Source organism: Schistocerca americana, chromosome 3, assembly GCF_021461395.2.
Source record: "Schistocerca americana isolate TAMUIC-IGC-003095 chromosome 3, iqSchAmer2.1, whole genome shotgun sequence".
Lineage (NCBI taxonomy): Eukaryota > Metazoa > Arthropoda > Insecta > Orthoptera > Acrididae > Schistocerca > Schistocerca americana.
The window spans coordinates 370,671,144-370,686,252 of record NC_060121.1 but is presented as its reverse complement, the minus strand read 5'-3'; the positions used below and the strand labels follow the sequence as shown (position 1 = coordinate 370,686,252).

General features: G+C 36.6%; 1 protein-coding gene across 1 annotated transcript in view; it reads right to left on the bottom strand.

Annotated features, from left to right (window-relative positions):
• LOC124605524 (fatty acid synthase-like) overlaps positions 1 to 15,109 on the bottom strand; it is a 135,820-nt gene that overhangs the window by 99,966 nt on the left and 20,745 nt on the right. Inside the window, exons 3-5 of the mRNA XM_047137268.1 lie at positions 11,912 to 12,163; positions 10,626 to 10,740; positions 6,091 to 6,261 (exon numbers count right to left, since the gene is read on the bottom strand). Of these exons, the coding sequence (XP_046993224.1) occupies positions 6,091 to 6,261; positions 10,626 to 10,740; positions 11,912 to 12,163 (538 nt within the window). The remainder of the gene's footprint in view (positions 1 to 6,090; positions 6,262 to 10,625; positions 10,741 to 11,911; positions 12,164 to 15,109) is intronic.

The window sequence follows — 15,109 nt, the reverse complement described above, 5'->3', positions numbered from 1 at the left end:
ATTGTCATTTCTTGAAAATACCTTTACGTTTTGTCGTCTTCAATAAACACAACAAAACACACACAAACAAGCAGTGCAAATGTAAGTATAACAACTACTCGCGATCACACTTGAACAGAAGTAACCACGTGTTTGAAAGCGTGTTGTTTACAAACAGCAGAAAGAAAAGAATACTGATCATTGCATTCCAAGCATAGGCAACACACTCAAGAGTAAAAAAATCCTGAACTTGCAATGTAGGGGATATAAAAATCTAAAATATACGCAGAAAAGTGAGTGACAGAAAAGTGGGCATGGCACATAAACACACGTGGTAGGAAAATGCACTTTAAATGCTCGAAAAAAAAATTTTTCAGCTAATTCCTTTTCAGAGTACTTAAATAAAACCTTAATCTATCGAAATATGTTGAAAACCTAAAAGAAAGGTAGGAAAATAATTTTACTTAGCAAGAATGATGGAATACAAACTGCAGAGAATATCTGGGTAGTCAACCTCAAAAATTCAGTGCTGTGTACAGGGATTTGGAGCACAAATGCATAACATTGAAAAGCATCATTCAGCACACATGAGACAAGTATTATCTGAGCAAGGTTTTAAGGGATGGGAAAGACTCGCCATAGTTTAATAGCCATGTCAGAAAGTTTTTATCTAAACAAAGAAACATTCATCACAGATTTACGAGAAGTCAAAACATACTTGACACACAGAAGTCAAACAAAGCAAAAATGAGCATACTGAGAGCAATGGGGGAAGTGGTCAGTAATTTTGAAAGTAATATTTTGCTAACTAATCTTACAACCCTATGTAAATTCAGTAAGCAGAAAGTGGCTGAAATCATCTGCTCAGTCACCCAGTGACCCTACTGACACCAAAGTGGAGGCTGATAGGGAGAAGGCCAAAAATATTGAATGTGGTCACCCGAAACTGTTTCACTGCTGAGGGTGGTCTCTCCTTTGATTCTTCACAGGGACATCAAAATGGCAGATACTAGGCTAAAAATAGAAAACAAACTACAGTCACTTAGTAATGGAAAGGCACCTGGACCAAAGAGATACCCGTAAGATTCTACAGAGTTCATGTGAATGAACTTGCTCCCCTTCTAGCAGCAGTTTGTAGTAGATCACAGGAGCAATGAAAGCCACCTAGTGACTAGAAAAAAGTGTAAGTCAGTTCCACATTCAAGAAGCATGCAGATAATTATGGGCCTATACTGAGTCAATCAGATGTAGAATTATGGAACACGTTTTATGCTCACGTGTTATAATTCTGAAGAACAAAAATCTCTTCTAGAAAAATCAACACAGATTACACAAAGAGCAAAATGGATTCTGCAGGCAGGGATCTTGCAAAACTCAGTTGAGAGCCTGTTCACCATAGACATCAGCAATCAGCTTAATGCCAAGCTCCTGAATTCAGGAAGGCAATCGATACAGTTCCATACTGTCATTTAGCGGAAAAAAAATGAGCTTTAAAAAGTATCAGACCAGATAATTCAAGACTTTCTGGACTCAGTATGTCACTCTTAAAGGAAAAAAACTGACAAATTTGAAGGCAATTTCAGAAGTACCCCAAGAAAGTGTGATAGGACCCCCCACTGTATACGATATATACAAACGATCTAGTGTAGTGTTTTTCAACCTTTGTTAACAGCGACCCTAAGAAATGAAAATATATTCTCTCTTTGTTGTGGTGGAGGAGGCCTGTGGGTCGACAGTATTCAGTGGTCATAAAGGTGCATGGTTTTTCTTGCTTCAATTAGTTGCCACAGTATGCCACTGAGTACGGACATCATTAATGTGTCTTTGCGTTTTGCCCTAAGTGAGCATAAAATGGAGAAGTTTCTCAAAAGATCTGTGCAGCCATCCACATCTTGCAAAAGTGGCAGTGGTGGAACTCAATTTGGAGAGGGGGGGGGGGAGGGGAACAAACAAAAAGAAATGGGGGGGGGGGGCACACAGACTGTATGATGACAATTATTTGAAATATAGTTTTACTGTCATGAATAATAAACCTCCATGTGTAATCTGTGTCAAACAATTGTCATGTGAGAGTAGAAAACCGAAAAAGCTTATGTGCTACCCATCAACTAAGCATTCCAAGGATGCTGATAAGCTATTTGATTTCTTCAAAAGGAAACTGAAAACCCTTGACCAACAATGAACTAATATGATTTCAAGTTGCAAACTAATATTGCAATTTGTTTATTAAAGGTAATTTTATTGATTATTCCTGATTTTTTTTCTGATTTAACAATATTTTTCTCTCATTTTACGTATCCAGTGTCAACAAGAAAGCATTATTAGCTAGCTACCGAGTTGCACACCGAGTCACTGAAACAGGAAAACCATATACAGGTGTCAAAAATCTTATTTTGGCAGCAGCTGTGGGTATGGCTGAAATTATGTTAGGTAAACAGGAGGTAAACAACAAGTGAGAAAGTATATCCCTTCTTTTAATACCACTGAACAAAGAATAAATGATATGGCCAGTGACATTCAAGAGCATTTAGTCAAAAAATTGAAGAAGAGCTCACACGCTGCTTTGCAGTTTGATGAATCTGCTGATGATTCAGATTTTGCACAGTTTATGGTATCTGTGTATTACCTTTATTATTATGGAACCCCTAGTATTCAGACATGCACTGGGCTGGTTGTTTCATTTACTTTCATCCAGTTTCAAAAGTAGACAACATTTCTTTTTAATTAATTGCAAGAATGTTTGGTGTATTTTATTATAAATTATACTTTTCAACTAATTTATAAATTACTAAATCATATGATTCTCTTCACGGCAATCAAATGTAACAACACAAAATAAATGAGAAATGAACCAGGCGACAAGCCACAACAATTTTATGAGAATCCCGATCAAGCCAAACAGCTACGAAAATAGAAACGTGTGGCAATTACAATCTGAAGTGAGTTCAAGCATTTTAGATCCACTCAGTATGAACTACTGTATGAAGTGCCTTCTCTCATTGATGCCAATCCTAGCAATCTACTGTTTGGTTTGATACACGGTTACTGAAATGCATTCTAGTAACCATGGTGTGAAGTCTTGCACATGACCTGTGTATATGTTGCTGCAGCCACTTTGCATCACATTTCAACAAGAGCATCTTTTAAATGTGCTTCCATGAACTGTTGTAGTTCCATGTGATATTTTTACCAAAGCAGATAATCAGCACAAAAACTAAGTTATCAATAACTCCACAAAACGGTAGCCTCACACCAACGTTCCCACCCAGAAGTTAATGTAGTCCTTCCCCTTTACCTGCAAGCCTCTCAGAGGTCAACTCATGAATATGGTCAGTACAGGACTTATTGTTAGTGACCTTTGCTGCCGTAGTTACATTCCACAGATGTCTGAAGAGTTCAGCAGACATTATGCCACTTCTCATCGCTGCAAGTCTTTAGTGTATCTGAAGTGTCTGACAGGTCTAAATTAAATTCAGTACCAAATCTGGACATAAACAATTTTGCAATATGCTTTCACAGAATCTCATCACTTCCATGCGACATTTCTACCATAGTTGATGATCATCACAAAATACATTTTGCGGATATGCTGCTAATTCTGGTTGCAACATTCAAAGTTATTACATTGGAGTCATACCTGCAACCGTGTCCCCCAAGGAAGACTTTGCAACCCCCTGGGGGTCATGATCCACAGGTTGAAAATCACTAATCTAGTGGATATGTTGGAAACTCCATAAGGGTGTCTGGATATATTATGGTTGTTTGTAAGAAGGTAGAAATGTCAAAAGTCTATAGTGAACTGCAGGAAGACCTAAAGAGGATTGAAGAATAGTTCAAGGACAGGTGGGTTACACTGAATTTAAATGAATGTAACACACTGCACACACATAGGAGAAGAAATCTGCTACTGTACAATTACAATAAAATTGCTAGAAACAATAACTACTGTAAAATATCTTTGAGGAACCATCTGAAGCGACCTGAAGTGAAAGGACCACATCAAATAAATAATAGGAAAAGCAAATGCTCAGCTGAGATTCATAGGAAGAACCTTAAGGAAATATAACTCACCCATTAAAGAAGTGGCTTACAAAACTCTTTATTTGACTGATTCTTGAGCAATGCTCAGTAGCATGGGACCCTCACTAGGTCTGGGAATCCTTAACAGGTCATTTTCATCATGAGATTGTTTGTTCAGCACAAGAGCATTATGGAGATGCTCAACAAATGCCAGTGGCAGATGCTAAAAGAGAAGTGTCATGCAAAACATAGAGGTTTAACACTGTAATTCTGAATGTGTACACTCTGGGAAGAGTTTGACAACATATTACTTCCTTCAACATATGTCTCATGAACGGACTATATAATGGTCTGGTCAATAGTCCTATCTCTGTCTTGTAATGCAGAATTCGACACTTGCATTGAATTCATGACACAATCTAATGAAATTAAAAATTAAAACTTTGAATTAATTGTGCATCTAATAACATAATACAATCTTATATCTTTTATAAACAGAAATGAAACATGACATTGCCATGGGATTTGATTTCCGGAAAACAGTGATTTTTTTTAGTTTTAAATTTAATTTGAAATAAATATTACATTAGAAATTATAATTATTGTTATATTTGTAAGTTAATTCTCAAAACCATTGCAAAAAGAAATGTCAAATAGTGGATATTGAGTCCCTGACCAGAATATCAATTGTCTTTATACTACTGGTGTATTGCAAGTGTTTCTTTGTATCCTTCGTTCTTGTCCAAATGCAGTGTGTATTATGTTTTGGTGCAAAGTAGTGATGATAGTAGCAGTAGTAGCCAGTGGGAAGGACTGTGTTATGTTGGAAGAGCATTTTACCAATAAAAGTGTTTGAAAAAAATGTAATCCTGCAACAACTTATTATTTATAATGTATGGAATTTAAAAACCTGAGAAACTTTATTGACACCATTGCAGAAAGGAATTGTCAGCTTAGACTACTATTCCACAAATGTTGATTAGAAGAATCTACAATAATTGTTGGAAATGACCTAAGTTGACCAAATGTTTATTAAAATTACAGAAGACAATTAACTGATCTTTTCTCTCTTGTGTTCATGCTTTACATAACAGATATTTTTTTTGTATTTCTGAGAAAATGCAGTTTATGCGTAATTCAGATAAATAGTCATCAAATATAAAATTTTGAACAAAAATTTTATCAGTTTATTGAGAGAAGTCATAATTAAAATGAAAAATTCAAGAAATTACAGCTAATATGGAGATTTACTAATGATCATTCTTCTCATGGACATTTATTAATGAAACAGGGAAGGGGGTATTAGACAGTAGTAAAAGAAGTACCTCTACCACCTACCATCAGATGGCATGTGGAGTATAGATGTAAAAGTAGATGTAGATGCAGATCACTGTTTGTTCAATTGCATAGATTTTTAATGAAGGAGGAATTAAGATAATTTTAAACAAATTCAAATCAATTTGATCAGCATACACAAAATATCCAACAAATGGGTAGTGGATACAATTGGAAGGAGACACAGCATTGGCTTTTTTTGTTTTTTTTTTTTTTTTTGTTTTATTATCCGCAAAATCGATTTTCGGTCACTTAGTGACCATCCTCAGTGCTGTAATATACAATTAAAATTGGTAGGCACTGGTATCAACAAACTTAGAGCGAGTTTATGTGATCACTCTAAGCTTGTTGATACCAGTGCCTACCAACTTTAATTGTATATTATAGCACTGAGGATGGTCAATAAGTGACCGAGAACTGATTTTGCGGATAATAAAACAAAAAAATATGACCAATGCTGTATCTCCTTCCAATTGTATCCATTATCTGGTCGTGGTACACAGAACACTCCATGGAGTCACCAATCAATAAAATGGGTAGTGTACTGTTCATCAACGAAACCAACTAAGCAACACACAAACAGACAATAGCTATCAGGTTACATCACACAGTAAATAATATTCATTATATGGGTATGCAGACCAGTATTTGAATCATCTCAACACAAAAAGTGAGATCAGTTTGACTCAGTAAGGTACCAATTTCATCACAAAATACAATGCCCTTATGCCACACAAAATACACACTGATACTTACTGTAGTGTAGACAACAGGTACTGTAGCTGCATCCTCTAATGTCCATGACTGTGGAACATCATAAACTTGTTCAGCAATAACATTAGCTGCAAAGCCTTGGCCAGGAAGAATGCCCATCACTCGCCTACCATTTCTGTTTTTCCCAGAGAATTCCAGACCAAGTATGCTGTTCTGAAAAAGTATTTGAATGATAATTTATTGAAAAAGAAAACATAGCTGTTACATATTATTATTATTACTATTATTATTATTATTATTATTATTGTTATTATTACAGAATTAATTAATACAGAGATCAGTTAATAACAATATATTTCTATGTTCCTGTATCTTCTGCCAAGTCTCACTTTCCACAGTTATCCTCTTTGTGTACACTGAGATGCACAGTTATTTCACTGATGTGGTCACTCCAGGAATGTTGTGGTCTTCCACATACACATTTGCTAGATAAGATTTAGCCACTGTCTAAAATCAGTGTTAGGAACACGTGGAAGAAGAGAACACTGGTAGAGAGTCTAGTGGTGCTTGGTAGTTACTGAGGACCAGAGGGGCATCAGATGCAGAATGTAGTGTAGTGATGTATCACCAAGGAATTTTCTGCCTTCACAATATATATACTAAATAAGTGTTATTATTGGTCCATGATTCTAATACTATTATCTGTTTAGTTCATATACAAAGTGTTTGTGTTGTTTCTTTTATGTATGAGGAGAACAGACAGCTAAGCTTCATGCAGCTTGAGCATCACGTATCACTGGACACAAATCATAGCTTTTTGACAGCGATCAATCACAAGAAGCTGAAGGACACCTAATGTCCTATAGCCAATTTGATTTGTCAATGTGAAAAATGAATTACTGTTGAACTAAAATTGTAGTCAGTCCCATGTTGAGTCTTGTATTGTACAGATATTTCTTATATGAACTCTGCTCTTGGCCATTTTAATAGTCGATGGTTCATTTATTATGTGGTTAAGTCCATGTAGAAAGTACAGTGAATAAATAACGGTCATGTGTTTTATTGAAAACTGATTACCTGGTTTATGAAAGTAATTCCATTCCCATACCTGAAAACAGACAAGTTTTGTTTGCTGCAATTACTAGATGAATGATATTTGCTTGAATATATTGATCAGAAGCTAATTTAACTGAAAGTTATTAAAAATGCAACATATATCCCCGGTCAAAAAATATTTGACAATTTGAATTAATTAAGAAAATGTGTGTTTGTCACATGAATAGATATTACCACAGAGTCTAAACTGATGAAAAATGTATATTACAGTTAGGCCAAAACTACCTTGACTAAATATTTGACAAGATAATTTTATTTCAAGTGAAGTTGTGATAACAGAAATGAATGCATCATTGATACTCTTGAATGTCAGGCTCAAACATTACTGGTGCGTGTCAGGATAATGGTGATAAACAGCTGGGATTATAGTGATTGCTGGAAGTTATATTCAAGAGTTTCTTCCTTTCTACAGTTTTATGTAAGATTTAATTAACCAAATTGACATAATTATGAAAGGTCAATATTAAAAGAAATAGAAGTGCTAAGTCTGATACAACAATTTGTGTGGTGTCTGATCTGCTTCAACACTAAATTTAATTGATAATGATGTGCTTTATTTGTGGTTCTCCATGCTAGAAGCACATTTTACACAACATATATTAATGGAAGAAGGATGATGTCCTCATCCTGAATCCAAATAATACATCAGCCTAATAAGAGATTTAAGATTCTGAGGGGCTAGACACATGACTCATGAAGAGGTTGGCATCATAAGGTGCCATTCGAGTGCCTATGATAGCAACACAATTTATTATTAGATGATACCCTCAAAGGAGAAATCAGTGTAGATGCTGATGTTTTTGCTCTTGTTTACCAGGAAGGAGGTAGTAGGTTTGGAATTCATCAATGTTGGGAGTGGTAATGTTTGATGGTGTAAAGACCAGGGCCATTGGTGAAGATGCACAAGCAGTCCTACACCTTACCCCACCCCTACTCTACTATCCTGCCCCCTCTGCACACCAGGCCTACTCCATAGCCCCATCACCCATGCCAAATTGCTGCTCCCATCAGGTGCAGTTGCTGTCTGCAGTCCAGCTATAATGGCCAGAGACAGGGGTCATGTGTGTGTTAGTTGTGCCTGTATATGTGTTTTCTACTTCAGAAGGAGGCCTTTTGGCTGAAAGCTTAAATGTATAGCAGTCTTTTCGTTGCACTCATCTGCAGCTCAATATCTTCTCTCCTATCCTTTTCAAAATACTGTTGATATGAATGAAATTAGCATCAAAAGCAATGAGCAGAGCATCAGATGCTAAAGAGAAAGGAGAGATGGACGCTTGATACATAAACAGATTAGTGTCCTTGATATTAGATTGTAGGTTGTAGGAAATAGTTTGGAGGTATTGCTTCACAAGAGCAAAGGTTCATTTAGTGAGGCTGCTGTAACAATAGGATGACCTCATGGATGGATGATAGTGTATGGATTTAGGGAAGTACACGGAAATTGGGTGCTTGATATGGCAAAAGTGAGGAGAGAAAGACATTCTGGAGAGAGCTTTTTGGAAGATCAAGAAATTGGAGGCCAGTTGGACTTCTGGGATGAGGTCACTGCAACCAGCCTGGCAGATGGGAGTACCAGACAAATTAGTAGTGTTCTTTTCCATGTAATAATCAAGGTTCATAATGAAAGTGATGGAGTTTTTAATGCAGATAGGACGGTTAAGACAGTGAATAGCTGTTCTTTCAGCTTTTGTGAGATTGGTCTTATTGTGGAAGCATCCACAGAAATAAAGTGAGTGAGACTGGAGGCCAAACATCCATACAGGATTCTGATGGATGGTTAGGTGGAAGTATGAATGGATCACAGTCGAATGGAGATAAAACTGAGATACCCAGTCTTCAAAGTCAACACTGGGCTGAGTCTAATCTCTCATACACGTGGAAAAGAAATGTTTCCATTGTAGTAAATGGGGAAAGGAAAGTGTATTTTTGATAAACCCACCATCATTACATTTGGAAATGGGACTACTGCTAAAGGCCTTGTAGAGAAATCTTACTTCTTTATCACTAGGAGTTTGGAGGCCATTTTGAGATTTGTCTTTGAGGTCTGTTTGGGTTCTGGTTTACACTGGATAAAAAGAGGAACTCCTGGGATTAGGTTCTATGTGTAATAGATTAGCAAACAAGACAGGATTAGTTGGTTATAAGAGGGTAAAGGGAATGTCTGATGGACACAGATGAGCAACATTATAGTGCATAGGGATATTCCAGGGTGTGAGAAGTGGCTAATAGGGTAGATACTTTTTAATGTTGTTTTGTATTGGTTGATGTAATAGTTCAGAAGTAAGCATATTTAAGGGATCTAGTAATTAGGAATTGCAAAGCAGAAGAATTTTATGGAGAGACTAAAATTAGATCATGAATGTAAATTTCAAGGTGCTATGATTTTGAAGTAGTAAACTGGTGAGAGCTAAGGGTTCATGAAGTTTGAGCAGATGGAGACCATTGTGAAAGGAAGATTCACATCCAGACAGGGAAATTAAGTGATCAGGCTACTGGACTATGGAGATGGGGTGGGGAGGTTTACATGATTTAATAACAATCCAGTAACATTACATGAGACCGATTTTTTGCTAGATACAGGGAAATTTTCCGTTGTTAAAGGAAGTAAATGGAAGGACAATTAAAGTTTAATATTACATCAACAATGAGTCCATCAGAGATGGTGCACAATCTTGGACTGGGTGTTGTGTGATGTCCTTAGGTTAGTTAGGTTTAAGTAGTTCTAAGTTCTAGGGGACTGATGACCACAGATGTTAAGTCCCATAGTGCTCAGAGCCATTTGAACCACAACCTTGGATACGACAAAGATAAGCAAAAAAATCAGTCATATCCTTTTAGAGGAACCCACCTTGTATTTAAGTAACGGAAGAAGGAAAATCATGGAAAACATAAATCTGCAGAGCCAGATTGGGAGACTGGAACCAAATTTCTCCTGAATGTGACTCCACAACCTTAACCAGAACATCACCTCATTTTGTCCATAGGTAGGAGCAAGGATCCATGGTATGTGCCATACAAAAAAAAGTATAACTGCAAAGCTAATCAAATAAATGAATGTGATGTAAATATGAATATATGTGAAAAATGTGTGTGTTTTCATATATAAAGGAAAAATGAAGAAAAAACAAATAAATCAGGCACAATAACTTGGAAAGTTGTGTTGAGAGACAATAGTGTGTGTGTGTGTGTGTGTGTGTGTGTGTGTGTGTGAGAGAGAGAGAGAGAGAGAGAGAGAGAGAGAGAGAGAGAGAGAGAGAGAGAGAGAGATTTGTCTGCTCTCTCTCTTATTTTAAAGTTTTGTTTTAGCTCCCTTGAGTTGCTTTGGGTACACCATCATTACACAGGAGGTAAAATGTTTTGTAGTTAATCTACTTCTACATGTTGCTGTATAGGTGATTTTATTATTTTTATATAAAACTAAATAAATTATTCTTAAAAATGCTATTTCATGAAAAGCTCACCTGTTCTGATAATTGTCCTGAGATAACATTAATTGGGAGTTTTCCAGTTGCCATCATAAGGTCCTTGAAATTCAAAGCAGAAAAATACACAGAGAAAGAATTTTCTGGAATGTCCCTGTTGAACAAAATACCTTTTGTAACTTCTCAATGGACAATATTTTCTGTATAATCACTCATACACACACACACACACACACACACACACACACACACACACACACACACACTTCTTAAAGATACAAATTAATGACACATTAATTAAACATGATATTTGTGCTAAATGATCTCTACATACATAAAATATTCTTACTTTTTTTAGTGTTTTTAAGTCACAACATGGATATGTTGCTGCTTTTGAAAAATTTTGTTTATGTAAGAATAAGTTGTGAGTTAACCTCTATAGCTGAACAGTAATGTGTCTGACTGCTATGCGGAGAAGCTGGATTCAATTACTGATGCTGCCAGGGAAATTTCCTTTGTAAGAGTTACTTGAATGAGATATAATGGAGCCAAGATATGGAAAGTTCACATCTTGTTGGAGAGTGATGTGCTGATCACATGTGCCTCCAGATCTCATCTAAATGATGCCTTAAGACACAATGACACAGTGGCAGGTCAGCATTTTGTTGCCCTTTTGGTCAAGTCACAGAGTTACATTAAGAGTAAGTGAAGGTCTTTGTTGACAAACAAGACTGTCACTGCTTTTATTATTAAATCATTTGGACTACTATTGTCTTCAAGGCTACATTAACAAGCAAGCATACATTACCATCAATACATAAGAAATGAGAGTGTTTGGGCTACCCACTATTTAATGGAGGCTGTCGACATGTACCTGCTTGATAAAATTCCAGGATTTTAGACACCTTGTATGAGTAGTACTACTATCATACACAAAACAAAAGTTAATATGATTGGATAGACAAAAACAATCCGTTCACCAACAGCAGCAGGAGAATTAGTGGCTCTTTCTCCTGGTAGAAGGGTTAAAGCCGAAGGGAGACAGATGAAGGAAAATGACTGGTGAGATTTAAGAAATGGCAAGAATGCTTAAAAGTCACCCAGATGGGTAAGTCTATCCAATTATACAACATTTTAAAAAAACTGATTACTTCCATTGACATAAAAAATGAAAGTTGCTACAAACATATGTATTAAATGTTGTTGTTCTTCATAACGATACCAATATGCACTATTTTACTGCATATCACAATAGATGTGACTGTAGAGGTACCTGCAAAGAAAGACAATGAATCAGGAAACAGATGTACTTCTTTTTAACTCACACTTTATTGCTGCTGAGTGGTGGCTCTGCCTGCAACCAACACAGACTAGACAAATTTCCAGGGTTTTGTATGTCAATGTAAGCATATTCTGTCATTACTGATTTTGGTTCTGGTGGTTGCAAAGTGTATCTATAGCTTCCCCAGCATTGATCTTTATATACATTCATTGCCAATCCTAATGCAAGTTGGTCACTATAGAATGGAAGATTAGGATCAAACTTGGGAACATCAGGATCAAGCAGCACCAGACATCTGCAACAGATAAATAATTCATTCAAATAAATAAATATGAAGCTTTGTAAATACTTCAGCAGCAAAGGAGATGACTCACCAGAAAGCAGAAACAATGAGTTGCTGAGAGGTGCAAAAAGTAAAGAAAACTTATCAGTTTACAGAGTAATTCTTTCTTGGGTTAGAGTGAGAAAGGATTATTTCAAAATCTAGCAACTTTTCTTTCCATTTTGTGTCTGACTGCTTTTCAATGAGTGGTTTCCTTTTCTCTTGAAGTATTTACATTCTACCAGGACATATCTACTATACTCAAGAGGCTTTGAAGTGTTAAGATATAATATGATGACAGAAATGACAACACTGAATTCCCCATGTTCACTGGATTCAGTTCTCTGACCCTTATTTTTCAGTTGAATTAGAGCTGTGTGTTGTTTACTTTACTTTGATGGTACAGCATGAACAACTTCAGTATTTTTACCATAGACTGATATGTATAGATTAAATATGCACCCGCTTTGCGTAAGCATGATTAAACCCATTATATATTCCTGTTAGTGCTATGATCATTATAGGCAGTTATTGATAGACTCTGCAAGTACTGAAATAAGCCAAGCAAAATAAAGATAATGCAGATGGCTGATCAAGTTATATCTGCTCATTTTCATAACTGTATTTACTTTATGATCAGCCATACCACCACCAGCTGTTCGGTTCTACTGGACCACATTATGAACTGTACCTTGACAATACAATCTCTGTCAAAAAATTATACACAGGTAAGAATTTCATCACATTCTTCTTTGCTGCATTTCCCTATCAGAACCTGATATCTTTAGCATTACTGAACTTGCTGACAAAAACATTTTTCTGCACTATTTCACTAAATGGCTGACAAAACTGTACAGGAGAAAAGGCCAATTAGTAGTTCTCTCCCTCTCTCTCACTTTTTGTTTTTCATAATTTCTCAGGAGAGCAGTGTACTGACCATGTCCCTCTCCATATCCGCATCTCAGTGACGTCTATGTGCGGAGGATGATAAGGTAGCCAGTCGGTACTGTTGGGCCTTCATGGCCCGTGTGGGCAGAGATTAGTTTAGTTCAGTGTCCAGTGGCTGACAGTCTCAGAGATCCTCATTGTTTCACTTGACTTTGTGCGCAAAAGCTGCCATACAGTGATAACTGGTGTCCACACAGTGCAGAATAATGCAGTGCTTTAAACTGTGAAAACAAACTTCTGCACAGCTGAAGCCTGATTTTGTAAACCATTACCTCTTTAACAGAACTGCTTGTAAGTACATTTAAATATATACACACAAAAATATACTTAAGCAACAATTAGTGTTTGTTTCAGTTAGTTTTAAGATAACCAATGTGAATTTCCTGGGTACCTTCAGCAACACTGAAAGTATATAAGAAAAGTAGTAGGGCGCATCTATTGTAATTGCAACCAAGTTGATTTACCAAAATGCATTAGAAGGGATTCTGATAGAGAAAACATAATTACACCAGGCCTCCAAAATATGAAGTGCCACCAAAAATATTCAAGAATTTCACTGTAAAAATCAGAATATTAATGTCCTCCATCACATTCAAAGTAGTCATCTCACGCATTCATGCAGTCATCAGAGTGTTGTTCCTATTTCTGGTAGCACCCCTGAAAGTCTGCAGGATGTCTTCAATTGAGTCAAAACATCCCCTTTTCATCTTCAGAAACATGCAGAAGTCACATGTGGCTACATCTGGTGAGTAGGGAGGATGGGAGACCATAGCAGTGTTGTTTTTGGACACAAATTATGTCAAAACAAGTGATACGTGCATGGTTGTGTTGCCATGGTGCACCAACCAGTCTTTCTGTTTCCACAACTGTGACAGTTTGTAGAGAACATTTTTCCTCAGTCACCTCAAAACCTCACAGTAAAACTGCCCATTGATAGAATGACCAGTTGGAACGAACACCTTATGCTCTATTCCCTGAACATTGAAAAAAATGATCAGTATTGACTTCATGTTGCTGCAAATTTGTCGAGCTTTTTTTTGGCCTAGGAGAAGATGGTGTTGTTCATTCTGAAGACTGCTGCTTCATTTCAGTATCACAACCATAAACCAAAAATTCATCACCTATTATGACTCTGGATAAGAATTTTGACACTCTTGACATTTTTGTTGCAGCTCAGTTCATATTTGGATACTGAGGTTTCGTTGGTTGATGCTGAGAAGGCGAGGGACAAACTTCGCTGCAATTCATCTCATGTTCAGTTCTTTGGCTAAAATCCATTGACATGCACTATATGACAGCCCAAGTTTGTTACAATCATCTTGAACTGTCTGCCTTAGGTCTTCGTTTATCATGCTACAAAATTTCATGATCATTTCTGATGTTGACGGTCAACCAGAATGTCTGTCATCTTCTACAGATTCTTGGCCTTTCTTGAGGCACACAAACCACTCAAATATTCTTACTTGACTCAGTGCACTCACACCAACTACCTCTGTCAGCATTTGGTAGGTTTCAGCTCCTGTTTTCTTCACCTTGGGACAGAATTTGATGCAAATCCATAGCTCCTTAACGTTACCGATTTCATAATTCACAGATGCACTGAAACACTTCCTGATATGCACCACTACAACTCATAAGTGTGTGCACCAAAACAACTCACAAGTGCAGGCACCCAAATGATGTGATTTTGGACCACAGCAGCTACGACATATACCTTGAGACACCTAGCAGTAGAATGTCATATTGCTACTTATTTGACTGGTATAACAAAATTCTCAGATATATTGGATAGCACCTTGTACATGTTGTACCTTGAACAACCCTCCAGGACAAAATTAAGGAAATTGATACAGGAAAAATCAGGCATCTTTGCATCCTTTCTGTGGAAGTCTGTTAATTTTCAGATCACTATTCTTGTTTAGAAATTTATATACTGAAATGCTTAAATTTTGTGACATATCTTTTCAAGAA